This window comes from Loxodonta africana, chromosome 19 (assembly GCF_030014295.1).
Source record: "Loxodonta africana isolate mLoxAfr1 chromosome 19, mLoxAfr1.hap2, whole genome shotgun sequence".
NCBI classification, from domain to species: domain Eukaryota; kingdom Metazoa; phylum Chordata; class Mammalia; order Proboscidea; family Elephantidae; genus Loxodonta; species Loxodonta africana.
The window spans coordinates 20,316,359-20,344,217 of NC_087360.1; the positions used below are offsets into that span (position 1 = coordinate 20,316,359).

At 49.4% G+C, this 27,859-nt stretch overlaps 1 protein-coding gene across 1 annotated transcript; it reads right to left on the bottom strand.

The window, feature by feature from the left end:
- GLTP (glycolipid transfer protein) lies at positions 1–27,330 on the bottom strand. The gene is made up of 5 exons (XM_010598973.2): positions 27,148–27,330; positions 8,653–8,711; positions 7,508–7,641; positions 5,520–5,670; positions 1–1,202 (listed from the first exon to the last, which is right to left on the bottom strand). The coding sequence occupies exons 1-5, from the start codon at positions 27,248–27,250 to the stop codon at positions 1,020–1,022; spliced, it is 630 nt and encodes a 209-aa protein (XP_010597275.2). The 5' UTR covers positions 27,251–27,330; the 3' UTR covers positions 1–1,019.
- Between the last annotated feature and the right edge of the window lie 529 nt (positions 27,331–27,859).

Consider the following 27,859-nt stretch of genomic DNA (forward strand, 5'->3'; position numbering starts at 1 on the left):
GATCATTTAGTTCCTGCATAAAAATCACCAATTATTCCTTATTGGTTTTTTTTTTTTTTTTTTAACACACATCAGTTCTTTGGGGGTTGCTTGGTTTGCCCCAACAATTTGAAAAATACAGCTCTTTCCAGCGCTGGAACGACAGTTAAGGCAGCTAGGCGTTGTCCTGGGTCTCCGCGGTGGGAGGGCTCGTCCTGTCCCCCTCGAGAGAATACACATGGCAGGTAGTTTCTTAGGTTGAGAAAAAGCAGTCCCTGAAGAGAGTAATTATGCAGAAAGATGCAAACACAGTCATCTGTGGTGGATTATTTGTGCCCAATTGCTTTTAAAAACTGCCCCTGGGTTCATCAAAGGCTTGCTGGCTGGTTTCAGCTATTTAAAAAAAAAAAAAAACCATCTGGCAAAAGACAGTCAGAAAGGGTAGAATCTGTACTAACAGTGCTGGGAGGGTGGGTGGTGCAAACTGTATGAGAACACACACCAGTTTGCTTTTTCGTTTTTAAATTCCAACAGGAGAGCCCTGCGTAATTTCAAAATCGAACTCATCATAATCCTTAAAATACCCCAAACATCATTCAGCCCGATCCTCACAAGGACCCGTGCTTATTTTGAACATGAGGTGTATTACCCCATTCCCCCAGAGTCGTGCTCCGAGTTTGGGGCGGGGGGCGGGGGGAGCTTGAGAAAATGAAAACAAAACACCCTAAGGCTGGATTTATTAGAAACATTAATCAGTTTGTATCACACTGAAATGAAGGCATAAAGTCAGTCTGTGCTGCTGTGAAGTTCAAAGGTGATTCGGAAGTGGGGTCGTGCGTTATTTATTGCTCCAGTAGAAGAGACAAAAAATGACTTTTCAAAAGCCAGGGCCGCCCCCTGCAGTCCCCGGGCTGCTCTGGGGGGATGAGGGCCTGAGGCAGCCTGCTGGCTGGATTCACAGTGATTTGGGTTTGCTTTTGTGTCTGCGTGTGGCCGTGGTCGAGGGCCACGGGCTCCGGAAGTGCCACGGCCAAGCACGTCTACACCTTGTAGTTGAGCTCGGCATTCATCTTGGTGTACATCTCATAGATGACATCAATCGTGGCCGTGTAGTTGACCAAGAAGAGGCGGATCTTCTCCAGACACTCCTCCTCCGTCACGTTCTGCCCCTTGGAGAGTGCCTTCAAGAAGTCGGACTTATAGGGGGCTGCGTACAGTGCTGCCTTGATATGGGCAAGAGGGGAGGGGGCACATCGTTAGTTGGGTGGGACACTGGGCTGGGCACGATGGGGCTCTGGGGCGGTTTCCCCGAGGTCCATGCTGGGCAGGGGACTGTGCTACTCATGGCATTGGAAGGGAGAGGACAAAGGAGATGGTTTTCCCTTCTACCCCCATGAGGGGCAGCAGGAAGGATACCAGCTTTGGGGACAGACAGACCTGAGTTCAAATTCCAGCTTGTGCTGCCGACTAGCTGTGAGCCTTGAGCAAGTTACTTAGCCTCTCTGAGCCTCAGTTTTCTCATCTGTAAAATGGGGATAAGAAGGGTACCCACCTAATCGGGTCCTGTTTGCAAGGATTAGAGAAGGATATACGAAGTGCTCAGCACGGCCCCAGGCACACCGGAGGTGCTCAGGGTGGGTGCACCTCTTCCTTTTGGGTCTCCTGCTCTGGAAAAGGTGAACTGCCTCTTTGGAAACCCACTTTCTGAGCAAGGAAGTCGGCTGCCAATCTGTGCTGTGGCCTCTTCTGTCCTTGGCGGGGGGCGGGGGGGAGGTTACACTTCTCTAAATTTTGGTGCTGCCCAGATAGTTGAAAAGTGCAGAGAGAGTCAGAAACTCCCAGAATTTCAGAGCCAGAAGGAAAAAACATGCAACCAGATATAATGCTTAGGCTATGGGTTTGACAGTGCAGGGAAAATTATAAATAATAATATCACCAGCAATAAAAACAGTAATAGCTTCGATTTACTGAGTGTAACCCACGGGCCAAGCACTTCATACAGGTCATCTCATTTAAACTTCACAACGACCCTTTGAGGAAAGGTCTATTTTATACCCATTTGAAAGACGAGGATCCTGAGGCTTACCCCTCCCCCCCCCCAAAAAAACTCGTTGCCGTCGAATCGATTCCAACTCCTAGCGACCCTATAGGACAGAGTAGAACTGCCCCACAGAGTTTCCATGGAGCACCTGGTTAGCAGCTGTAGCACTTAACAACTACACCACCAGGGTTTCCCACTGAGGCTTAAAAAAAAAAAAAAAAAAGAGGCTTAGGGAGGTAAAAATCCCAGCTTTTTTTTTTTTTTAACTGTGTGACCTTGAGCAAGATACTTAACTTCTCTGAGCACCAGTTTCCTCATCTGTAAAATGGGGATAAGAATAGTACCCACCTATGACACACTTGTGAAGAGGACAGCCTGCCACGCAGGGCCAGGTCCACAATGTTGTCATTATCATATCCTGTCCCAACCCTGCTGGGGTGGGTGGCCCAGAGGTGGCCACGTTTCTCGCCATGTGACCGGCTCTCCCTGTCTGGACCCAGACTGCTTCCCAACCCCATGGGCCTGCAGTAGGGCTTCTTAAGGTCTCCCAAGTTACCATGGCAATCCAACAGGCTTTCAGCTAACCAGGCTGGGCTGAAGCCCCTGTTTCCAGGATCTCTGGTCAGCGTCACTCAAACACAAGCCACCAAGAACCTCATGAGCCAGTGTCTTTTCGGCTCACGTCCCTAGGGCAACAGGGGCCCTTCTTCCTTCCTTGCTGTTACGGATGGAATTGTGTCCCCCAAAAGATACGTATTGGAATCCTAACCCCTATACCTGTGGAGAAGAAAGCAGGAGGTCATTGAAAAGACAGGAAAGAAAGCAAAGACCAAGATGGATGTCAGAGGAGACTCTGAAACCTGCTCTCAAATGTTGAGCAGCTAAAGCAAAAGGAAGAACAGATGAAGTAAAAGAACTGAACAGAAGATTTCAAAGGGCAGCTCGAGAAGACAAAGTTAAGTATTATAATGACATGTGCAAAGAGCTGGAGATGGAAAACCAAAAGGGAAGAACACGCTTGGCGTTTCTCAAGCTGAAAGAACTGAAGAAAAAATTCAAGCCTCGAGTTGCAATAGTGAAGGATTCTATGGGGAAATATTAAATGACACAGGAAGCATCAAAAGAAGATGGAAGGAATACAGAGTCATTATACCAAAAAGAATTAGTCGATATTCAACCATTTCAAGAGGTGGCATATGATCAGGAACCGATGGTACTGAAGGAAGAAGTCCAGGCTGCTCTGAAGGCATTGGTGAAAAACAAGGCTCCCGGAATTGATGGAATATCAATTGAGATGTTTCAACAAACAGATGCTGGAGGTGCTCACTTGTCTATGCCAAGAAATATGGAAGACAGCTTCCTAGACAACTGACTGGAAGAGATCCATATTTATGCCTACTCCCAAGAAAGGTGATCCAGCCGAATGTGGAAATTATAGAACAATATCATTAATATCACAGGCAAGCAAAATTTTGCTGAAGATCATTCAAAAACGGCTGCAGCAGTATATCGACAGGGAACTGCCAGAAATTCAGGTCGGTTTCAGAAGAGGACATGGAACCAGGGATATCATTGCTGATGTCAGATGGATCCTGGCTGAAAGCAGAGAATACCAGAAGGATGTTTACCTGTGTTTTATTGACTATGCGAAGGCATTTGACTGTGTGGATCATAACAAATTATGGATAACATTGCGAAGAATGGGAATTCCAGAACACTTAATTGTGCTCGTGAGGAACCTTTACATAGATCAAGAGGCAGTTGTTCAGACAGAACAAGGGGATACTGATTGGTTTAAAGTCAGGAAAGCTGTGCATCAGGGTTGTATTCTTTCACCATACCTATTCGATCTGTATGCTGAGCAAATAACACGGGAAGCTGAAAAAGAATGGGGCATCAGGATTGGAGGAAGACTCACTAACAACCTGCGTTATGCAGATGACACAACCTTGCTTGCTGAAAGTGAAGAGGACTTGAAGCACTTACTAATGAAGATCAAAGACCACAGCCTTCAGTATGGATTGCACCTCAACATAAAGAAAACAAAAATCCTCACAACTGGACCAATGAGCAACATCATCATAAATGGAGAAAAGACTGAAGTTGTCAAGGATTTCATTTTACTTGGATCCAAAATCAACAGCCATGGAAGCAGCAGTCAAGAAATCAAAAGACGCATTGCATTGGGTAAATCTGCTGCAAAGGACCTCTTTAAAGTGTTAAAGAGCAAAGATGTCACCTTGAAGACTCAGGTGTGCCTAACCCAAGCCATGGTATTTTCAATCACATCATATGCATGTGAAAGCTGGACAATGAATAAGGAAGACCAAAGAAGAATTGACACCTTTGAATTGTGGTGTTGGCGAAGAATATTGAATATACCACGGACTGCCAGAAGAATGAACAAATCTGTCTTGGAAGAAGTACAGCCAGAATGCTCCTTAGAAGCAAGGATGGTGAGACTGTATCTTACATACTCTGGACATGTTGTCAGGAGGGATCAGTCCCTGGAGAAGGACATCATGCTTGGCAGAGTACAGGGTCAGCGGAAAAGAGGAAGACCCTCAGCGAGGTGGACTGACACAGTGGCTGCAACAATGAGCTCAAGCATCACAACGATTATATGGACAGCGCAGGATCGGGCAGTGTTTCATTCTGTTGTGCGTAGGGTTGCTATGAGTCAGAACCGGAGGGCACCTAACAACAACAACAATACCTGCGGACATAATCCCATTTGGGAACAGGGCTTTCTTTGTTACGTTAATGAGGCCATGTAGCTGTAGCGTGTGTCTCACACCCATCACTTGCAGTATAAAACAGCAGATGAGGCACAGAAGACCACGGGCACAGGGGGAAGACCCACACTTATCTGAAGGACAGGAAGGCAGACCAGTCCCAGGAACTCCAAGGACAGCCAACTAGAGAAGCTGAGGCAGGGAATTTCCCCCAGAGCCGATAGAGAGAGCCTTCCCTTAGAGCTAGCACCTTGATTTCGGACTTCTAGCCCCCTAAAAAAAACTAAGAAAACAGATTTCTGTTTGTTAAAGCCACCCACTTGTGGTATTTTTGTTACAGCAGCACTAGATAGCTAAGACACCTGCCCAGTGTGAGAATGTGGCTGAAATTCGAGGGGCCAATGAGGTCAGCCCACCCTCAACCTGAGGTCCTAGAGTCTTTGCTGTGGTTTCTCTTGCAGCTCCCTGATCAGGGCCTCCCAGGACGAGGCACCCAGACAGAGATACCAGGGACATCACAGTAACACCCGCCACGGCCATGGCCACTGCCACGGATGGAGCTGGACAGGTGCTCACAAGGGCCCTCAGGCCCCAGCCTTCCCCAGGTGGCCAGGAAGCCCTCAGTTGGGAGTTGGCCAGCGCTGGCTCCAGGAGCCGCCTCACTAAAGACAGTGGGTGGAGCCTGCCAGCGGGTGACCGGCTGGGCCCTCGGCAGGGGGTGGAGCAGTGGGTGACCCTCTGGGCCCTCAGCAGGGGCCACTCGCCTGGAAGATCTTTTGCACAATCCAGCCATGGTACTTCTTGAGAGCCATCTCGTAGGCCTTGGTGGCATTGACGCGGATGAGGTTGGGGTGGTTCTCATCCCGCTCCCCATCGCAGATGCTCTGGAGGAAGACCTGGATGAAGCGGAGGCCCCTGCACCAGGAAAGGGGGAGGCTCTTTAGGACCCGGATGCGCTGTCCTCGCCACCAGCCAGCACACCACATGCAGGGCAGACCCCGAGAGACTCTGAATTAAGAGTCTACTGGGTGCCAGGAGATTGGCGGTTCAAACCCACCCAGGGGCTCTGCAGGAGAAAGGCCTGGCGATCTGCTTCCGTAAAGATTTCAGCCTGGGAAACCCTGTGGAGCAATTCTACTCTATCACAGGGCGTCTCCATGAGTCGGAATTGACTCAACGGCACATAACAATAACGAGGTGCCAGGAGGAGTCCCTGGGTGGCACAAACAGTTAAGCACTCAACTATTAACTGAAAGGCTGGCGGATCGGAGCCCTCATCCATCAGGATCAGTCTCGGAGTGTCCCTGCCCCAGCTGGCTGCCTCTCCTGAGCCCCTGCCTCTCCCAAGCCCCGCTTCCACCTCTCCTGGCTCTAGCACTCCTGCCTCCACCTGGCAGGTGGGATGATTTTTCTAAAGCCCTATCTGTCCCCGTCGATGACCAGCTTCAGGTGCTGGTAGCTCCCCAAGGTCCTTACCAAGCTGGAACTCCCCTTGTCCCATCCTGCTTCTTTGCTCCCACCTCGCATTGGAGCCCTGGCTGGCCCAAACCTTTGGAGCCTGTTTTCCTCCCACTTCTGGGGCAACCCTGCTCAGAGTCCCCAGGGTCCCCCCCTCCAGGAAGCCTTCCCTGACCTCTCTCTGTGCCTGGCTCTGACACCTGCTGGCAGGACCCACCCACCTGCCTGACCCCTCCCCAGACTGGGTGCCCTAAGGGGCCGTGCCTCATATAACGCGGCATCCCAGCCTAAGATGTGGCAGATACGAGGTGCTCAATAAGTGCTCAACCTGCTGGCATTCACCAGGGCCCTCACCTGCCCTTCCGGGTACCTGGCTGTGTCCACATCTGATTTGGAATGCCACCACCTACATTGCTACTCCTGAGAAACCCACAGAACCTGCTGGCTGGGTGGCCCAGGGCCTTTCCTCATTCCAGGCTGACACAAAGGCAGACAGCAAGCAGGGCAACTCCTAAAACGTGCTGTCAGGGTGTGAATTCACAGCCTGCCTACCTGCCTACCCTGGATGCCCACACGGCCTCACCTTCTGGGGGGCTGACTCTCCTGGCTCCATTCACCAAAGAAGTGTCGGGAGATGGCAGTGTTTGGGGAGGGAAGGGGAGAGACAGGGGAGGAGCTGCCCTTCTGGCTTCTGACCCTAGGCCCAGAGAAAGGGTGACACTGGGATCATCTGTTGGTCAGGGAACAGTCCCCAGCTTCATAGCCAGAGTCCAGCGGCTGCTGGGGGCTGCGGTGTTTGCACAGCTAAAGAATTCTGTAGCTGGTAGAGGGTGGTGTGGGCTCGGCAAGCAAGTTGCCTGGTCTCTCTGAGCCTCAGTGGCCTCATCTGTAAGATGGGAACAATCGTATGTGGCTTCAGGTGTGTGCTATGAGGACAGTGTGGTGTCTCTGGGCAGTATGAACTCTGGAGTTAAGACTGCCTGGGTTCAAATCCCACCTCAGGGTGTGTACCTGCCCCAGCCCACAGGATGCATATGTGCGAATTAGATAGCGTTCCCCTTCTGCACGATGCTGCATTTCGGCCAAGAAACTGTCACAGTATCCAAATCCACCATGTATGCGATGGGCCGGCCCTGAGACAGGACATCACTGTGTAGTGCCTTAACTGGCGTCACACAAAAACAGCGCCTGGTCCACAGCAGACATGAGAGAAACAGGAGCCAGCGCCCTCCCAGCCAGGATGCTGAGTCCCCCTCCTCATGGCCACAGACAACCTGCCACCCGAGCCTGTCACCTTTTCAGCCACATCAGCGCCAGCGTGGCCCCCACTTTGGGCCACTGTGCTCCATACATTTCTTTCTCCACCTCCAGGATGTTCTGCAGGGTCCGGAACTTGGTGGGGTTGGTGTCATACACGGCCTTGATTTTCTGAAATGGAGCACAGGGGGTTTTCCCCTTGGAAAGCTGCCCTCTCCAGACAGCCGGCACGTGGGTGGAGTAGAGCGCCTCGGGCCCCCTCTCCTTCCCGCTGGCACCAGGAGCAGCAGGGGCAGGAATGGCAGTAGGGCATTTACTGGGCACCTGCCGTGAGGCGGGACAAGCACCAGGCTTGCCGTGAGCTGCCTGGTTTGATGCTCACGGCAACCCTGGTGCTGCTGGCACTATCTCCACTTACAGACGAGGAAACTGAGGCTCAGAGAGGGCAAGTGACGTACCCACAGCGGGTGGAGGTGGGACCTGGGGTTCCAGCCCAGGCTGGCTCCCAAGTCCACATTCTCCAGCCACTACTGACGCTGCCTCAGGTGGCAAGTATCTGAAGTTTCACTTTTGTGGACAAGTGGAAACAAGCTTTGAAGATTCAGACACGTCCAGGAACAAAGGCTTCTGGGTTAGAGCCAGGCAAGTCTAGGTCTGAATCCCAGCTCTGCCACTAACTTGCTGTGTGACCTTAAATGAGTCCTTCAACCTCTCTGAACCTCAGTTTCCGCATCTGTGAAAAGGGGACAGTGACAGAACCAGCCTGGAAGGTTGCTAGGGTGAAGACATGAGATAATGCAGGGCAGTCCAAACCCCAGGCAGGGCCCTAAGTGGCCCCTCGTAGGGAGGGTGGCTGTGGGGATGCCACTGGGACTGGGGAAGGGCAGAGTGGAATGGCGCTGATGCGAAACATGGATTTGGTGTTTACTTCTCATTTGGTGGGGTGGATAAAAGACCCAGCAGGTTCTTTATCAGGTCAACCCTTTAGACTACGGTCTCAGTCTAGATTGGCATGACTAGAGAGGAGGCCTTGAGTTGGGGACAAAGCCCGTTTTCCATGCCTCCTTCCCCTTCCTTAGGCTGGGAGGCTTGCAGCATGGAGCAGGGCACTGGTGACCTGAGGCAAGTTTAGATCCCTGATCCAGGTGTCAGGGCCACGGTTGCCGGGGGCCAAATACGTACCGCAATGTTGCCACTTATGTCCGCCTTGATGGGAGTAAACACTGCAGACCCAAGGCAATCTGGGAACAAAAGAGAAGAGAGAATGAGATTCCCAACCAGGGGAATATTCAGGGCCACCAGGGGGACCTGGGGATGTGAGCACCAGTCACTTGAGTGTGTCTGGGGAAGGTAGAGCTGTACATAAGGGTTAAAGGTTCTGTGGGAAAGTCAGTTTGGGGCATGCTTGGCTCCAAGTGAAACCGTTTCTTTTACCACAGGACTTGTCAGAGCCTTTAAAAGGCAACTGGAATGTCTAAGAGGCAAACCCATTGTCCATAGCACCCTTTCTCCCTAGAGCAGTGCTGTCCAATAGAAATTTCACCAATGATAGAAATGTTTTGCACCTGTGCTGTCTGATATGGTGGCCACATGTGGCTATTGAGTACTTGAAATGTGGCTAGTGTTGACCGAGGAAGTGAATTTGTAGTTTTATTCCACTTACATGAATTTAAATCGCTACATGTGACCAGTGGCTACCGTACTGGACAGCATAGCCCTCGAGTACCTTGGAGAGCTGATGCTGCCAGAAACCCTTCTTGATAAACAAGGCTGATCATCACTAATTGGCCAGCTGGCCAGGAGGTGGGACAAGGCATCTCGTGAGAGGGGAGAAGAAGGGCTGATTTACTGAGGACCTTGGACAAGTTCCTCCCCTTCTAATCCACCAGCTTATAAAAAAGAAATGAGCTGACAACCCAGAGTTCATGGCTCTGAGCTTCCACATAAGAACCCAGGAGAACACAACAATGAGATCCCAGCTACATAATGAGGGATGGAAAGTCAGTCCCATGACAGATGGAAACAGAGCAAGAGGTAGGGGATGACTGGGGGAACCCCAAATCTAATGCCCTGAAATAAGCTTTAAGCCTTGAACCAAAACTATCCCAGGAAGTCATCTTTAAACTAAACAACAATTTAGCTCAACTAGTAAAGAATGTTTGTCTTGAGCAGTGTGCTCTTAAAGAATTGTCTATATGATATCAAATTGACAACAGTAACTCTCAAACACAGAGGAGAAGTTTAAGGGAAGTCTAAGCTAATGGTGCAATAACACAGGTAGAGATAGCGAGAATGGCAAAACAAAGGAAAGAAGGTAGCCAGTGTCACTGAACTGTACGTGTAGAAAATGGTGAATGGGTGTATGTTTGGTTATGTATATTTTCACAAAAAAAAAAAAAAAAAGTGGAGGGTAGCAGAATGACCTTGGGCTTGAACCCCAGCTCTGTGGCCTCCCTTCAGCTCTCTGAGCCTGTTACCCAATCTGGGAAATGGGGCAACAGCACCAATATGCAGCTACTACAAGAATTACTTGCAACAATCCAATTCCACGAGGTACATTTTGTTCATCTCTGAAATCAAAACGTTCCTAATTGGAGGCGTTTTTTCTTTCTTGGTGGCTCATAAAACAATGGCATCTCTTACAATTGATGACGCCTTCAAGTAGATGAAAGCAGACTCAGAAACTTCCTGGCTGTGCCTGGAACCCCATGGCTCTATGTTAAGTGTGAACAGCCTGCTGCCTGCCTTCCCTTGTTTCCCCCTTGGCAGGCTGTCACCTGTCCCGGGGACTGGAGACATCACTCGGCCAGCGCTCCCTACGAAGGTCCCAGCACAGAGGAACAAAGCAGGGAAAGGCGGGTGCTTTTTGGAGCAGGCTCAATGCAGACTTGGTCCTCCGAGCCTGAAGAAAGACAACTATGCTTCCCACCACCTTCCATCTGCCCACGCAGCTGAGTCTAGAAAAGTGGGCTCACAGAGCCTGGTGCCTGAGGTAGATCCCAGAGGACAAAGGCCACCAGGCAGGCCAGAGTGGGCGCCAAACCCACAGGAAGGAAACCCCAATGCCAGCTTCCCCTCACCCGGGAGGCCAGACAGAGGCTTGGTGTGGGTGCCAACTGACCACATGGGGGCTGGGGCCTGGGGGAGGAACTCTGTAGGCTGAATTCCACCCAAGGTGACCCAACACACCAGGCCAACCATCTGGAACATTCTAGCTGCAGCTGTTAAAAAGAGGTACATTGGGGAAACAGCTTTGGACACTTTAAATGAAATACCCCATGATGCAGTGCAAAGAAGATGGGCTGGGGGTTCAGACAGAAGGGGTTTGGATCCTGGCCTGATTGCACCCCAGCTGAGCAAGTGCCATGCCTCTACATGCCTCAGTTTCCCCACATGTCCAATGTGGCAGTTCATGGAGCTGGGCATGGTGATTAAAAATAACACGAGAAGCATTTAGCAGAGTGTCCAGCGCATGGTGAACACTCAGTAAAGATTATCATTTTTATGACTTTATAACATTACTAAGGTCAGGCTCCAAGGTCCATCAAATGTTATCTAGGAGGAAGCCACTAGGCCCCCTAGAACCTCCACTGTGGGGGTCACCTTTGGCCTGTGCCCACTGCCACCCCCTCTCCTTCTGTATCACTGAGCCCCTTGTGGGGCCCAGTGCAGTTACCTCTCCATGCCGTAGGCTCATGGCACTCAGCTCACTGGACCTGCTCCAATGCCTGTGGAGGCCAACTCCCCCTAAGGGCCATGCTGGAACCTTCCTTAGGGTGGCCACATCTGGAGCTGCTCAGAGGTGCTGGTGGGGGTCCAGGTGGCCTGCCCTACCTAACTAAGGGTGCTCAGGAGGCAATCTCCCCATTCCCCTTTAATTTTGCACAGGGCATCCCTGACTTCGTCCTGCAGGAGCCAACCTGGGGAGGTGGAACAGTGTGTTAGCAATGCAACATGTTCTCTCTTGGGACATTCCCCCGCTGGCTCTCCCAAAGGTCAACACATCCTAGACTTAAATAATCACGTAAGCGACCCAAGATTTTCTTTCTTCTGCTGGTTACTAACTATTTCCCTGCTGAGAGTAAAGCCTCCAAAAGAAAAACTCAAACCTACCGCTTCTGAGTCAATTCCAGCTCATGGTGACCCCAGGTGTTACAGAATAGAACTGCCTCGCAGGGTTTTGTTGGCTGTAACCTTTACAGAAGCTGATTGCCAGGCCTTTCTCCTGTGGTGCTGCTGGGTCAGTTTGAACTGCCAACCTTTTGGTTAGCTGCCAAGCACTTAACCATATGAGCACAAACCATCTGCCCCACCCAGGGGCCTTGGTAGTACAGCCCTTTACCCGTTGCCGTTGGGTCAATTCTAACAGACAGCGACCCCACAGGACAGAGTAGAACTGCCCCAAAGAGTTTCTAAGGAGCAGCTGGTCGATTTAAACTGCCAACCTCTTGGTTAACAGCCAAACGCTTAACCACTGGCACCACCAGGGCCAGGGGCCACCAATTCCATCCCTTATGGGGGCCAGGCAGGTGCTATGACGGGGGCTGTGTGGGGACTGGCAAAGGAACGGTCACTCCGGCTGGTGGCTGTACATTTTCATCTTTCCAAACTTTATAATGTCCAAGGGGGGAAAAAAAGGTAGGTTGACTGGTGGACAAAGAGATAGACATCACAGTAAAATATTAATGGTGGAACCTAAGTGTTGAGCGTATGAGCAGTCACTGTAAAATTCTTTCGACTTTGCTGTACATTTGAAAATTTTCACAGTAAAATTATGGAGAAAACAACCCACTAAACTTATTGCTGTCAAGTTGATTCCAACTCATAGCGACCCTATAAGACAGAGAACTGCCCCATAGGGTTTTCAAGGTGGGGCTGGTAGATTCAAACTGCTGACCTTTTGGTTAGCAGCTAAGCTCTTAACCACTGTGCCACCAGGGCTCCATGGGGAAAATACTGTCAGTTTTTTCTGGCTCAGAAGTCATACTTCTTCCTTCTGCTTTTCCTCCCAAATCCATTTCACTGCTGCAGGAATTACAGTGACAGGTGTAACCCTTTGTGTACTGCCATCTCCCCCACCGGACCCGAGCTCTGCAAGGGCAGGGACCAGGTCACCTTGGATCCTGCTGTGCCCCAGCGTCTTGCACAGGGCCTGACCCTGTTAGGTGCTTGGGCAACACTGGAGAATGAATGAGTGAATGGATTGGGACATCCCAGTTAATTGGCCTGATATCATGTTTAGTGCTTCTGTTCTACCTCCTAGCAAGTGGCCATCCAAGGCACAACAATTGGTCTCTATTCGCCTGGAACAGAGGAAGGAGAGTCAGAAAGAGGAGGAGGAAATGGAATGTGTGGCTGATTACCTCCATGAACTGCCTCCTTTGCCATGAGACCAAAATGGTGTCTGGCTACCATGACTGAACATCTTGATCAGACTCTATAGAAGAATAGATCAAAAGGGAGAAAATGCAGAAGTGCAAATTCTCATGGAATCCAGGCTCTATGGAGTGGTAGAGGCTGGATGAACCCCAAAACTATTACCCTGAGAGGATCTTTTAACCTTAAACCAAAAATATCCCCTTAAGTCTTCTTAACACCAAACAATAGCCCAGCTTAACTAGTAAAAAATGTCTCCCTTTAGAAGTGTGCTCTTTTACGAACTATCTGTATGGGATCAACTTGGTGACAGTAACTTGAAAGATTAGATAGGAAGCTTAGGGGGCAGTGAATTTATGTTAATGGGGGAGGAACTACTTGGAAAAGGAGGGTGAGAATGGCTATACAACTCAAAGACCGTAATCAATGTCACTGAATTGTACACGTAGAAATGGTTGAATCGGTGTATGTCCTGCTGCGTATTTTCTCAGCAACACGAACAAAAATAATTAAAAACACAAAAAACAAGTGAATGGATTGTGGGAAACATGGAATGTATATAGGTGCATTTCCTGCCATGTATTTTCTCATCGTTCAGAGCAATGCAACATGTCGGTTTTAAGCACCTGTCCAACCAAGATGGCAGAAGAGATGGAAAGGGGCTCGGGACTTCAGTTTCCTTGCCTGTAAGATGAGAATGTAAGGTGGTTCAGTGGTAGAGTTCTTGCCTCCCATGTGGGAGAGCCGGATTTGATTCCCTGCCAATACGCCTCATGCACAGCCTCCACCCATCAGTCAGTGGAGGCTTGCATGTTGCTATGAGGCTGAAAAGGTTTCAATCTAAGACAGACCAGGAAGAAAGGCCTTCAATCTACTTCCATAAATCAGCCAACGAAAACTCTGTGGATCACAACATTCCAATCTGCAGACGATCTGTGGATGGTACAGGACCAGGCAGCATTTCGTCCCATTGTGCATGGGGCCGGCATAAGTCGGAGCCGACTTCATGGCACCTAACAACAACACACTGAGGGCAGGGAGAGGAGCTCCTCTGTAAGGTTGCTGTGAGGATGAGGTGCGTCATCCGTGCACAGCAGTCAGCACAATGCCTGGCACACAGACAGCGCTCAAGGTGCCAATCACGACTATTGTTCCCACTACAGACTGACTTTCAAGTAAACTCTGCAAATGGAGAAGATACCAAACCAGGACTTGGTGACAGAAAACTACCAACCACAGGTGGTTTGTTAGCCTTTCCCAATGACTCAGGCCATTCCATGTACATTTTAAAGATGCAGCCAAAAGTTACTTGGCTCCCTTGGTTCTGGAAATGTCTCTCGTGCAGGTCTGGGCAGCCCAGCCCCATGGCGGGGAGAAAGGCTATTTGTTTCAGCATTCTCCTGACAGTGCACTGTGCAGTCACGGGGCCACTGTGGTCAGCAGGAGCAGGGCCCCAACAGCAGCTGGCATTGTGTATCGTGGCCACCAATGGGGCCAGAGCTTCTACTCAAACTGCGGGGGAAGAACAGGGTCAGAAGGTACTTCTGGAGCTGGGAGCAGAGCAGAAGGGGGGGGAGCAGCGAGTCTGGGGCCTGCTGATGGATCCCAGAATGTTCCATGCCGCGCCCAAGGGAGTGGCCGGCAGGAAGGGCACATCTCTGTGTACATATAAATGTGCATGCTGATGTCTGTTTGGGAGAATCTGGAAGTGGGCCATCTGTGATTAGTGCAGAGGTGGTATAGCACTCCAGAGTCCGACAGTCCTGGGTTCAAATCTCAGCTCTGCTGCTTCTTGGTGGTATGACTTTGGACAAGGAACTTATCTGCTCTAGGCTCAGGCTCCCAGCTTTCTACAGCCCAGAGGTGCTGTGCAGACAGGAGCGCTCCAGCCCTGTGTGTCGTCGGTTGGGCTGAAGCCTGTTTCAGAATTACCCACCAGAGGCCTTGGATTTAGATTTGTCTTTGGTACAGTCCAAGGACACCAGGCCCAGAGAAGCTAAATGACTTGCTCAGGGTCACACAGCAAGAGCCAGGAACTCAGACACAATTACAAAGCCAAGGCTGGTTCCACTACTCCTCACCTTTTTTTTCTAGAATGTTCCCATCTGTCTGTGTGAAAGCAATGAAAATGAGAGGACTGACAGGAAAACCAGAAGACGATTTTAATCTGCAAGCACAAGCAGGCGTTTCTAATAGTTTAAACTCAAGCTTGCCCCTGCTCCAGAGAGAACGCTGCAGGTTTCTAGCAGGTTATTTAGCCTTACCTTTCCTATAGAATCCAGCCCTGCCCCCAAATTACCTTTCTTGTTTAACCAGTTTTGTGGTTTATCGTTGTCTCAGTAAGCAGGCTCTTCTTTAAAATGCCACCCAGAACCTGTCTGCCAGGAGGGTGGGAGAGGACTTGGAGGGTTTTAGAGTTAGTTCATCATCTTACCTCCAGGGAGAAAGGAACCCATCTTAATAATATATCAGATACAATTCCACCATCTTATTTCATAGAACCAACTCAAGCGGGCACCGATTCTAAAGCCTTGGTTATCTAGGATACCTGGAAAATGAGTTCTTCAGTTTAGTGGAAGTTTTTTGAAGCATGCCATACAACCCAGAAGGCATAAAGGAAAAGACCAATAAGCCTGACCATAAAAGAAAAAAACCCAGAAACCTCCTCTATGGGGCAGAGCGTAAATCTCACCACCAATCAAAGCCAAACAACAAACTGGGGGAAAAATTTGTATAACAAATATTACGGCCAAAAGGCTAATATTGCTCATAGTAAAGAGTTCTTACTAATCAATAAGAAAAAAAAAAAGCCCTATAGAAAAACAGGCAATTCACAGAAGAAATGAAAAGATGCTCAATCTCAATAATAGAGAAAAAAATAATAAAACCGTGAAATGTTTTCCATCTATCAAGTTTTCTGGGTTCACCTCTATTTCAACCATTCATAATTTCCTAAACAGGATCATCATCAAAAATATTAACTGATAAAAGTGTGACCCAGTAGTGCTACAGGTCCCCTCAACCCTTCACTAAATGGCCCTCGATGACATGTTTTCAGGTCACCTTCGTGTGGTTCTTTAAAAACTCCTCTTGATGGTTGATGGTTACTTCTTCCCGCTTAATCTATAGTGCTTTGATTCTGCTAATCCAGTTGCCATTGAGTTGACTCCGACTCCTGGCGACCTCATGTGTGTCAGAGTAGAACTGCGCTCTGTAGGATTTTCAGTAGCTGACTTTTCAGAGGTAGATCGCCAGGCCTTTTTTCCAAGGTGGCTCTGGGTGGACTTGAACCTCCAGCCTTTTGGTTGGCAGCCAAGCATGTTCACTTTTTGCACCACCTTGGGACTCCTTGATTCTGCTAACTACTTGGAAAACAAATAGTCAAACGTGCCCAAATTATATGCAGCACAAGAGGGGGTGGGTACCAAGCATGGCTTCGGTGGCATCTGCATTTCCTGCCTGGGCTTCTGCCACGGTTCAGATGGGCTGGAGATTGTGGGGACAGCAGAATTCCCCATGAGCCAGCAGGTACTAGAAGTTACCCAAAATTAAGCTCATTTCCTCTTTTTTCTGACCTCAACTACCTTGGGAAGCACCTGCCGTTATGCTCCGAGCAAGACCACGGCACATTTGGAAATTCCCAGCTCTGATGCCCCTCAGTCCCCCATGTCGGACAACCATCTCTCCCAACAGGTGATGTCCCTGACAGTGGCAACAGGTGACCAAATCATCCTGCTCTGGCCACCCTTGCATTTCATTTCAGAAATCATTTTTATTCAGGAACAAAAAGCCTCGCCCTCAGCCTGTGTGATTCAGGATGGAATACCTACCCCCACCCATAAATATATATTTCTAGAAAGGAAGAAGGGAATGCCTGCATCGCAATGGTTTGGGTAGGTTCTATTTCAAATCCTCTTTTTTTTTTCATAGCTGGATAATAAAAGCTCAGTTGTTAAAAACGTGGAAAGGATTAACTTTACGCGTCCTGGGTTACAAGGATCATAATGGGAGGCGCTTAAATTACAGCTGATGGAGATGAATCATTAATTAATCTACAGGGTGGGGCGGGAGGGGGAAGGGATCACAGCTCGGTTTCTATCAGGGCCCATTTGGCAGCATAAGGTCCCTGAGAATGCCCACCCCTTCCCCAAATCGGCTCATGCCCTAAGCCCCACCCCCTACAGAGGAATGAAAGAATGCCTAGAAAACAAATCAAAATGTTGCTTTAAAAACCACCCCCATCACATGCCACTGTCTTTGACTACAATTTGGGAAAAAAAAAAAAAACAGAAAAACCAGCCCTCTTTGGCAAATACCAGCCTTGAATTGGGAATGCAGTTGGGAAAATTATTTCTCTTACTTACTGTGTGGCCTGAGAGAAGTTAGTTAACCTCTCTGAGCCTCCTTATTTGTAAAATGAGGTTAACAATGGACCCTCCATTTCATACGGTTGTTTGAAATACAGGTTGTACAAATAGTATAATTTCTGTCAGAGGTTTTGATAGGAGCTGAGAGAGCAGGAAGATGCTGTAATGACTTCTCAAAGCTTAGGTACCGTTAACACTCTAACAATAAAACAAGGCCCTGATAGAAGTAACACTGTAAGAATGTAACAAAAGAATGTAACCCAGGTCATTTTAAAACTGAAACAATGAAATATAAAATCAGAATCCATCATTTCCACTGGCATAAGCTTAATGAAATAAGCGCTTTGTCATTTCTGTCCAGGGACTTCCTATTTTGTCCTCTCCCCCACAAATGGGGCAACAAAGGGCAAGCCTGGAGGAAGACTTCCACTGTTTTTGAACCAGTTTCCCGCCTCAGGGGCAGACCCGCTTCAAAGCTCAGCTACTTCCTAGCTCCAAGATTGGTCACACCCCTTCACTTCTTAGAAACCTGTTTCCTCTTCTGTAAAATGGGGCCAATTCCTCCTAGTTCATAAGATCACTATGAAGGCTGTTGTTAAGTGCCTTCACGTGGTTTCCAGCTCATAGCTACCCTGTAGGACTGAGTAGAACTGCCCCATAGGGTTTTCAGGGAATGGCTGGTGGATTTGAACTGCTGACCTTTTGGTTAGTAGCCGAGCTCTTAACCGCTGTATCACCAGAGCTCCCTGTGAAGGTTAGAAATGAGATAATGCAGGTCTCTGGGAGGTGCAAATCGTTAAGCATTCGGCTACTAACTGAAAGGTTGACAGTTCGAACCCATCCAGGGGTGCCTCAGAAGAAAGGCCCAGTGATCTGCTTCTGCGAGGCCGTATCCTTGAAAACCCTGAGGAGCCGTTCTACTCTGCACACATAGGGTCGCCATGAGGTGGAACTGCCTTGACAGCAACTAACAACAGTCCCCTCTTCTGAGGATAGACTATCTCCTTCTACGCTGGTTAATTAAATCAATAGGTATTTATTGAGCACCTACCATGTGCCAGGAGTCCCTGGGTGGTGCAAACAGTCAAGACGTTTGCTGCTAACCAAAAGGTAGCATGTTCAAGTCCACCCAGAGAAGCCTTAGAAGAAGGACCTGGCAATCTACTTCCAAAAAACCAGCCTTTGAGAAGCCTGTGGCGCACAGGTCTACTCTGTCACGCTTGGGGTCACGCTGAGTTAGAATCAACTTCATGACAACTGTTATGGATTGAATTGTGTCCCCCAAAAATGTCTGCCAACTTGGCTAGCCCATGATTCTCAATATTGTGTGGTTGTCCACCATTTTGTGATCTGATGTGATTATCCTATGTGTTGTACATCCTAATCTCTGTGATATTAATGATGCAGGATTAGAGGAAGTTATGTTAATGAGCTAGAACACAAGCTACATGATTACGTTATATTTTGAGTCAATCTCTTTTGAGATACAAAAAAGAGAAGCAGCAGATAGGAAAGGGACCTTATGCCACCAAGAGAGAAGTGCCGGGAGCAGAGCATATCCTTTGGACATGGGGTCCCTGCGCTGAGGAGCTCCTAGACCAGGAGAAGGTTGATGACAAGGACCTTTCCCCAGGACCGACAGAGAAAGTCTTCCCCAGGAGCTGGCACGCTGAATTCGGATTTTTAGTTTCCTAGACTGTGAGAGCAACCAACAACATGGTTCAGAGGAGGAGCTCAGACTTCTCAAGAGAAACGAGATAATGCCTAGGTAAACGAGATAATGCCTAGGTAAAGGCTTAGCACAGGCTGCCACTCAGAATGGGTTATGTTAGCTGTGGTTGGCACCATGCATTATATTTTACAAAGACCTTTCTGTGCATGCTTTCATTCTCCTTCGGCATTGGCTGGGTGTCTGTGTTCTGCCAGGTGTGTTGTTGGGCCCCAGAAGAGCCCCTGCCCCTGCCCCTGCCCCTAAGAGGCTCACAGTGCAGCTCTGACCCTCCCAGAAGCCCTGTGTGGCGGATGCTACACAGAGGAGGAACGGAGACTACAGGGTTAGGTGAGCTCTCAGGCACCAGAGGGGGAACTGCCTCCTTTCCCCCCTGCTTCTCAATTTGATTCCCTCTAGCAGCAGAAGCTAGCCTTGGCCCCTGACCATGGGCTGATCGCCATCACTGGGGGAGAGTGCAGGTGATATCATTAGCCTGTGCTCCACGCTGGCCTTCAGACCTATGAACAAGGGCACTAGAGCAATTCTCTGACGTAGCAAGCCAGGCAGCTGGCCCCAAGCCCTGGCAGTCTGTCACCAAGATCCAGAGGCAGCTTCTTTTTGGCGGACACCTATGTCTCAAAGGCTGGGTAGCAAGAGAGCACTTTCCAAAGGTCCAAGGCCGTCTGCCACATCTGTGCCAGGATGGGGTGCCTTCTGGACGTTGAGCACAAAAATCACTTTGTGAGGTCACCGCCATCAATCCTCCCAAGAGGCCCCAGCAGCCTGTTTTACAGTTGGGGCTGCAGACTCAGAGATGGGACATCACTTGCCCATGGACACACAGCTCTGACCCTGTAGAACCAGGACTCAAGTTCAGGTCAGTTCAGCTTGACACTGAGTCCATGTTTCCTTCCACGCATCGTACCCGGAGCTCAGAGCGTGGGCTTCCATGGACAGCAGACTGGGTTCAAAGTGACTTCTCCCCTTTGAGCCTCAAAAACAGCCAGCTCACAGGGTGGTACTGATGGGATAACACAACGGGGCAGGTAGCAACCACCTGTTAGGGGTTATTTGGATCAGATAAGATCACTAGGGGGACGCCCTGCAGGGCATCAGATACATGGTTCCAGTTACCAGTTGCCATCGAGTTGATTCCAACTCATGGCGACCCCATGTGTGTCAGAGTAGAACCGTGCTCTTCAGGGTTTTCAGTGGCTGAGTTTTCAGAAGCAGATCACCATGTTTTTTTTCCAAGGTACCTCTGGATGGACTCCAAACTTCAACCTTTCGGTTGACAGCCCAGCACGTTAACTGTTTGTACCACCCAGGGACTCCAGGCACATCGTAGGTGCTCCCAAATGCTAACCCAAAACCCGCCCCTATTACTTCCAAATGCACCTCAGTGGCACAGCTTAGCGCTCGACTACTAACTGAAAGGTTGGCACTTCAAACCTACCGAGAAGCACCTCGAAAGAAAGGCCTGAAGATCTACTTTCGAAAGGTCACAGCCTTGAAAACCCTACGGAGCAGTTCTACTCTGCCCACATGAGGTCATGAGTCAGAATCGATTCAATGGCAACTGGTTTGCTTTGGTTTTGCACCTCCGAGAGATGACAGCAGTCTGCAGGCAGCTTCAAAATCGTAAAAACCAGAGATGTGGTCAGCGATCCCAAGTTCCTAAAGGCCCTCAGCACACGGTTGCCTTGACAACTGCTTGTTGCAATGGAGATCAGCTCCCCTTGAAGATGGAGAATTTCTTACTTGCAGGCAAGGGGTACTTCAGGTCACCCACCATCCCACTCAGGTACCCAGGGTGGGGCTGGTTGGTTCCCAGGCACTTGGCCCAGTGATGTCCCAATTAAAAGAAAAGCTGACCTGTTTGGGGCGTCCCCAAGCAGTCACCTTCCACACCCAGTCATCCCAGCAGGGAGATTATGAGGCACACGTCTCAGAGGAAACCTGCTTATCTGGTCTGTGGCCTGCATCTCAGACAAGCCACCACGGTGCCAGCAGCTCGACTGGCCTTGCTCAGCACCACGCAGGCCTGCTACTTGGGGTCCTCTCCTCTTCAGGAGGGCAAGAGGACAGGAGAGCACTGCACAAGGAGTCCAGAGGCCTGAGTGCTAGTGTGACTCTACTGATCACTCACTTGCTATGGGACCCCGAGCAAATCTAACCTCTCTGGCCTCAGTTTCTTTGGCTGTAAAACAAGAAGATAACCTGTGCTTCTAGGCTGCCACTGGGGAAGCGTAAGCATTGAACCAAAGGTCATGGAAAGCCACTCTTCCTGGGCTAACTCTAGGGCTATTTAATGAGTGCCAGATACCTCTAAGCCTGATTTGATGGACATCCATTTAATTCAGCTAAACGGCCTGAATGAAGAATATATCACTCCCAGAATTTGGATCACAAGAACTGAGAGGTAGAAATCGTATCCTTCAGTTCCGTCTTCTTTGGTTTCTCTCTAAACAGGGAGTGCAAATAGGTGTCATCTCATGTGCCAACTGTGATTGACCCAGAACAGTTGTGTCTAGGCTACATGGGGAAAACAGAACCGTGATTGATTAGTAATGTCTGCCATGGGTAGCGGCTATATGAGAGGTGTTACATATTTTAATTTGGAAAGAAAGAAAAAGCACTTTCAGAAAAAATGAGAATGGAACCAAAAGTATTTGTTCACCAAATACCTGAGGGCCTACAAAGTGTTCAGCATCAAAGTAACTCAACGTCACAGAAATCACAGTAGAATGTGTTAAGTTCCATGGGAGGCTAGGTCAGGAAAGACTCTGTGGATGAAGTGACTGGTAAGCCAATTCCTTAAGGATAAGTGGAACCCAGCCGGGTAAAAGGAAGGTGGGGTGGTAGAGGAGCAGTGCACCAGGCGGAGGCAACGACATAGGCAAGGCTCTGGAGGCAAATGACAACATGGTACCGGTTAAGGGGCTGTATACCATTCAGAAAGCTACAGCACAGATTTCAAGGTGAGATAATAGGGAGCCACTAAGGCTTCTAGCCAGGAAGTGATAAGACTAATAACATCTAACTCCCTCCTTGCAATTGTTAAGGTTCTAGAATAACTGCATAACTGACCTAAAAAATGAGAGTGGGCCTCACAGAAGTCAGTCTTGCAAACTGATCAGTCGGAGATCAGATCCGATTACTGGGTCAAGGTAGAGAAAGAAGACGGACAAAGGGCTGGCCTCTAAGTGGACGTAGTAAAACCTGTACAACCCAAAAGATTCAGGCTGGAGATAAGGAGGAAGTGCCAGCCCAAGATATGGATGCTATCTCTAAACCAGGTAAACAGGAAGCTGGCCTACAGCCAACAGTCTACTGAAGCAGAAAGAATCAGCATCCACCAAGCCCAACCACGTTATCACAAACAGCAGCTGACACAACGCTTAAGAAATGTGGCTGCTCTGATAGGTGCAAAGCCTTCACACCCTTTGATCCAGTAACTTCACTTCTAAACACTGTAAATAACCAAAGAATCATGCAAAGAAATATATCCAAGGATGTTCGATGCAGCGTTGTTTACCAGAGCAAAAAGATTAGAAGAAATGTAAACGTCCAACAGTAGGGGGCTGGTTAAATAAATGATGGTCACGTTCAAAGAATGGAATTCTAAGCAGCTATGAAAAATGATGATTGGCATGGAAAGACACCCATGCTATACTGTTGGGTGGAAAAAGCAAATTATACATTTTTTTTAAAAAAGGAGATATAAATGACAGGCAGATTTGTATATACGGTGAAATCTGTAAGAGCTGGAATGAGACGGGACTGCCTTGTTCATCCAGGTCTTGCAACTTTTCTGCCTTTGACAGGGTGTAGTCTTACCACTTCTCTATCACTCACTTGAATGGAAACTATTTGAGTTTTCCTTCTCTGACAGGTTTCCACCTTATACAGGTTCCAGCTTTCACAGGTTTTACTGTATCTTTTCTTTTTTTGTTCAATTTTCCTGCAATGAACAAATCTTGCTTGCAGAATTAAACCCTTTTTAAAAGCACAGCTTTTCCCTGAAACCATTGCCCTGAGATAACCTTTAAACCTTAAACCAAAAATATCCCCTGAAGTCTTTTTCAAACTAAACAACAGTTGAGCTTAACTAGTAAAGAGTGTCTGCCTTGAGCATCGTGCTCTTTCAAGATCTATCCATATGGGATCAAATTGACAACAGCAAATCAAAAGGTTAGACAGAAACCTTAGGGGGCAGTGAGGTTATGCTAATGGGGGAGGAATAACTTAGAAAAGGAGGGTGACAATGGCTGCACAACACAAAGAACATAGTCAGTGTCACTAAACTGTACGTGTAGAAAGTGTTGAACTGGTATATGGTTTGCTGCGTATATTCTCGACAACAACATCAATAAAATAAATACAATTTTTAAAAAACAAAAATAGCTTTCCGCCCTTTGCCATACTTATATTTACAGCAGTGTTTCTCATCCAAGCACAATTTCGCCTCCCTGGCTGGTCCCTGGGTGGTGCAAATGACTACTAACCTAAAAAGATTGGCGGTTTGAACCCAGCCAGCAGTGCCGTGGAAGAAAGGTCTGGCAATCTGTTTCCGTAAAGATTACAGCCAAGAAAACCCTCTGGGGTAGTTCTAATCTGTAACATATGGGGCCACCAGGAGTCAGGATCAACTCCACAGCAGTGGTTTTGGTTTGGAGATATGTTTGGCTGACACAACTGCGGGTGAGGGGGTGCTGCCAGCATCTAGTTAGGTAGAGGCCAAGGATGCTACTAAACAGCCTACAGTGCACAGGAATGCCCACCCACAACAAAGAATGATCCGGCCTCACATGGCAACAGCGCCAAAGTTGAGAAAACCTGATTTGGAGGAGACTGTCACCGCGGTGGGTTTGTTTTTTGTTTTGTTTTTTGGTTACTGCAGTGGAAACCCTGGTGGAAGGGTGGTTAAGTTCGAATCCACCAGACACTCCTTGGAAACTCTATGGAGCAGTTCTACTCTGTCCTGTAGGGTTGCTATGGGTCAGAATCGACTCGGCAGCAATTGGTTTGGTTTTTTGGTCACTGCCATAAGGAGCCCTGGTTACCAGCCAATAACCAAAAGATTGGCAGTTCAAACCCACCAGCTGCTCTGCAGGAGAAAGATTTCTCCTTTGGTAAGGATTTACAGCCTTGGAAACCCTATGGGGGCAGTTCTGCTCTGTCCTATAAGGTCAGAATCAACTTGAAGGCAGGGGGTTTGGTTTTTTTGGTGGGTCCATTACCCCAGGGGAGCTCCATTCAAAATTGCCACACTCTGCCCGCCCGGAGCATACAGGTGACCAGACATTTCCAAGATTAGAGCTGACAGCAGGTCTCAGTCAACCCCTGCATCTCCACAAAAAGCCACTGGTGGGCGAATCCTGGTAAAACCTGGGTCTTGAATCCTCAGAAGACCTATCTTCCCAGAAGGGCATGATGGTTGAAAACGGATTATCCCTTTTTTCAGAGTGCTAAGAATTACCCTCTTCGGTGACTAGTCCTCGGCTCTGGTGGGCAGAGCACATGGTGGTAGTTGGCCCTTTGTGGGCTGACCCCACTGAGGATTCTGAATAAAGGGTGCTTCTGTCAGCAGATGCGACAGCCCACAGCACAGGGATCATAGCGAAGACAAGGGTCCTTTGAGAACAGGGAAAGGGGGAGGAGATGAGCTGTAGCCCTGGCACCAGATCCCTGCTGGCTCCAGCTGCCACCTTCCCCTTCCCTTGAAAACCAGTCAAATTATGGGATAGAAAATGATACTGGTAAAGAGTGAGCTTCTTGGATCAAGTAGACACATGAGACTATGTGGGCAGCTCCTGTCTGATACGGAGATGAGAGGACAGAGGGGGATAGAAGCTGGCCAAATGGACACGAAAATAGAAGGTGGAGAGAAGGAGTGTGCTGTCTCATCAGGGAGGGAGCAACTAGGAGTATATTATAGTAAGGTGTATATAAATTTTTGTATGAGAGTGACTTGATTTGTAAACTTTCACTTAAAGCACTATAAATTTTTTTTTTAAATGAGGTGTCTATCACAAAAGCTCATCCAAGAAAACACTAAAATAAATGGGCATTTGTCTTGACCAAGAAACAACTGTAAATAACTGCAAGCTCTTGAGAATAGCTTAAAGAAAAATCTTGAATTTCCTCCAAATATCGTAATAAAAAGAACTTTAAAAAAGAAAAAAGAAAACCAGTCAGATAACTTTGTCTACCAAAAGCAAACAAAAACCAAACCCATTGCCATCAAGTCAATTCCAACTCATAGCAGCCCCTTAGGACAGAGTAGAACAGCCCCACAGAGTTCCCAAGGAGTGCCTGATGGATTTGAACTGCCGACCTTTTGGTTAGCAGCCATAGCTCTTAACCACTACGCCACCAGGGTTTCCATGTCTACCAAAGGGGCCCCAAATACAGAGCTGACATCGCCCTCATGGAAGATAAGTGGGGGAAAAGGCCCGGGGCTTAGCCTACGGTTTCTCCACTTTGGTGCTGCTGCCTTTTGGGGCCAAATAATTCTTTGTGGTAGGGGCTGTTGAGTGGCATCCCTGGCCTCTACCTACTAAGATGCCAGTAGCAGCCTTCCCCCAGCTGTGACAACCAAAAATGTCTCCAGGCATTGCCTAACGTTCCCTGGAGGGCAAAATCACTCCCAGTTAAGAACCACTGGCTTAAAAAGGTTTTGAATCCTTCTCCAGGGCAAGCTGGCTCTGACCTGCAAGAATTCATAAAACCAACAAAAAAACAACAAGAACTCACAACCCTGTTTCGAAACAGACAACTTCTCAATGGAAAGCCACCTAACTCCCAAGCCCCAGCTTAGAAAGTCAGTATTATCACAACACTGCACAACTGATAGCAAGAAAGTGTTGCACGTTAACAAGTACTGACTGAGCACCCCTGCTATGTGCCAGGCACTGCTCCGGGTACTGGGGACCCAGCAGTGCACCCAAGACCAAGACCCTGCAGGTTGCTTACCCAGGTCTGACAAGCACACAAACCAGAAAACCCACTCAAACGCTGATTAATCATCTACTACCCTGGCGGGGAAACTCTGGTGGCGTAGTGGTCAAGAGCTGCGGCTGCTAACCAAAATGTTGGCAGTTGGAATCCACCTAGGTGCTCCTTGAAAACACTATACGGCAGTTCTACCCTGTCCTATAGGGTTACTATGAGTTGGGATCGACTTGATGGCAATGAGTTGTTTTTTTTTTTTTTTTTGTATAGGAGGGAACCAAAACTGGATGCCAAAACCCAAACCCATTGCCGTTGATTCCGAATCCTAGCGACCCTACAGGACAGAGTGGAACTGCCCCAAAGAGTTCCCAAGGAGTGTCTGATGGATTTGAACTGCTGACCTTTTGGTTAGCAGCTGTAGCACTTAACCACCATGCCACCAGGGTTTCCAAAACTGAATGCAGGAACTTAAATAAGAACCACACCCCTCAGAGCTGAGATCTGCCTGGCATTCAGTGCCTTACACACAGCATCTCATTCACTCCTTGCAGCTAGCCTAGGAGGCCAGTGTCCCCATTTCACAGACGGGAACACTGAGGCTTGAGGGGTGGAGGAGGGGAGCTGGGACGACTCCATGTAGAGTTCACAGCACTGAGGGAACAACTGCTGGCAACAAGCCCTGATCACCTACTAGGGGAAAAGCGAGTGACATGCCTGGGGGCCAAATCTCTTCCATCCATGCCAGTCTTAAAGTTCTGCCAGTTTGTGGATTCCAGCTGGACTCTGCCCTCGGGATTGGTGTCTTCCTGCAGGGCCACCAAGCGAACCAACAGGGTTGGGCACTGGGTGAGCCCGCATGGAAAAGAAAAAAGCGAAGGCTCAGGTTGCACCCTTTTACACTGGACCCGAAAGGCAAAGGGCAGGGGCAGGTGAGAGAGTCTTCAGTTTCCCATTTTCCATTCAGGGCCTAGACTGGGCGAGGGAGGGGAGGAGGAGGGTCTGAAACGGGCTGAGCGGCCGCCTTCCCAGGGCTCCCGAGCCTTCTTCCACATGACATGGAGGTGGTCCAAGTAGGGAGAATTTGGGGTGCTTGGGAAAAAAAGGGGGCTTAGGGTGTCTAGGGAAATAGGATTCGGGGTGTCTAGGGAAGGGAGGACTTGGAGGTGCTCGGGAGGAGGAGGATTCAGGCGGTGCGCTGTGGAGCAACAGGACCCGGAGCACCCTGGGACAAGGCTGCAGGCTGGCCACCCTCTTCACCCGACTCACCGAAGAAGGGCGGAAGGTGGGACACCGCCTCGAGGAAGGGTCCCGTCTCGATCTGCTTGTCCGCGGGCAGCGGCTTCAGGAGGTGTTCGGCCAGCAGCGCCATTTCGGGGTCGAGGCCCGCGGTGATGCCCCAGCCGGCGCCTCGGGCGTCCACTCCGCCCCCCGGACAGCCGCCGTCAGCGCCGGGGCCGTCGTCGCCGCCCGCAGGCTCCGGGGACGCCAGCGTCGCCGCTTCCGCCCGCGCCGCGCCAGCGCAGCCGAGCGTTCAGCGCCGCCCTCAGGCCGAGCGCCTAAGCGGCTGGCTGTGCCGCCCCGCCCCCGCCCGCCTGCGCCCAATCCGCGCCCGCCGCTGCGGGTTCCCGCGCCGCCATTGGTCCGGGGGCGGGGCCGCCGGACCGGGCGCGGAAGCCGCCTACTCCTGCGTTTCGGTCGGGCCAGGTGAGCCGCTCCCCAATGGGTATTACCCAGGTGCCCCGTCCGGCGCCCCAAGCTTGGGCCCTCACCCCGGGCGGGTCGGTTCGGACCGAGTTCTCGCCTGATGAGGGCGTGAAGCTCCCGGGTCACAGCTCACAACCCACCCACCAGCCCAGCTTACAGCTCAACCCAGCCAGTGCCCCTCAGGACACCTGCTTCCCCAAATCCAAGTCTTGCCCTCCAACATCCCCAAGTGACCTGTTGGACACTGCTCAAGTCACAAGCGAACTTAGCCACT

What these genes read in the sequence shown, in the direction of transcription:
- GLTP (XM_010598973.2), bottom strand. Translation starts at nt 27,250, where the DNA reads ATGGCGCTGCTGGCCGAACACCTCCTGAAGCCGCTGCCCGCGGACAAG. An exon ending in GCGCTGATGTGGCTGAAAAG is followed by an intron (nt 5,671 to 7,507) that starts GTGACAGGCTCG and finishes TTCCTGGTGCAG; the next exon opens with GGGCCTCCGCTTCATCCAGG. An exon ending in TTGTGCAAAAGATCTTCCAG is followed by an intron (nt 1,203 to 5,519) that starts GCGAGTGGCCCC and finishes GCCCATATCAAG; the next exon opens with GCAGCACTGTACGCAGCCCC.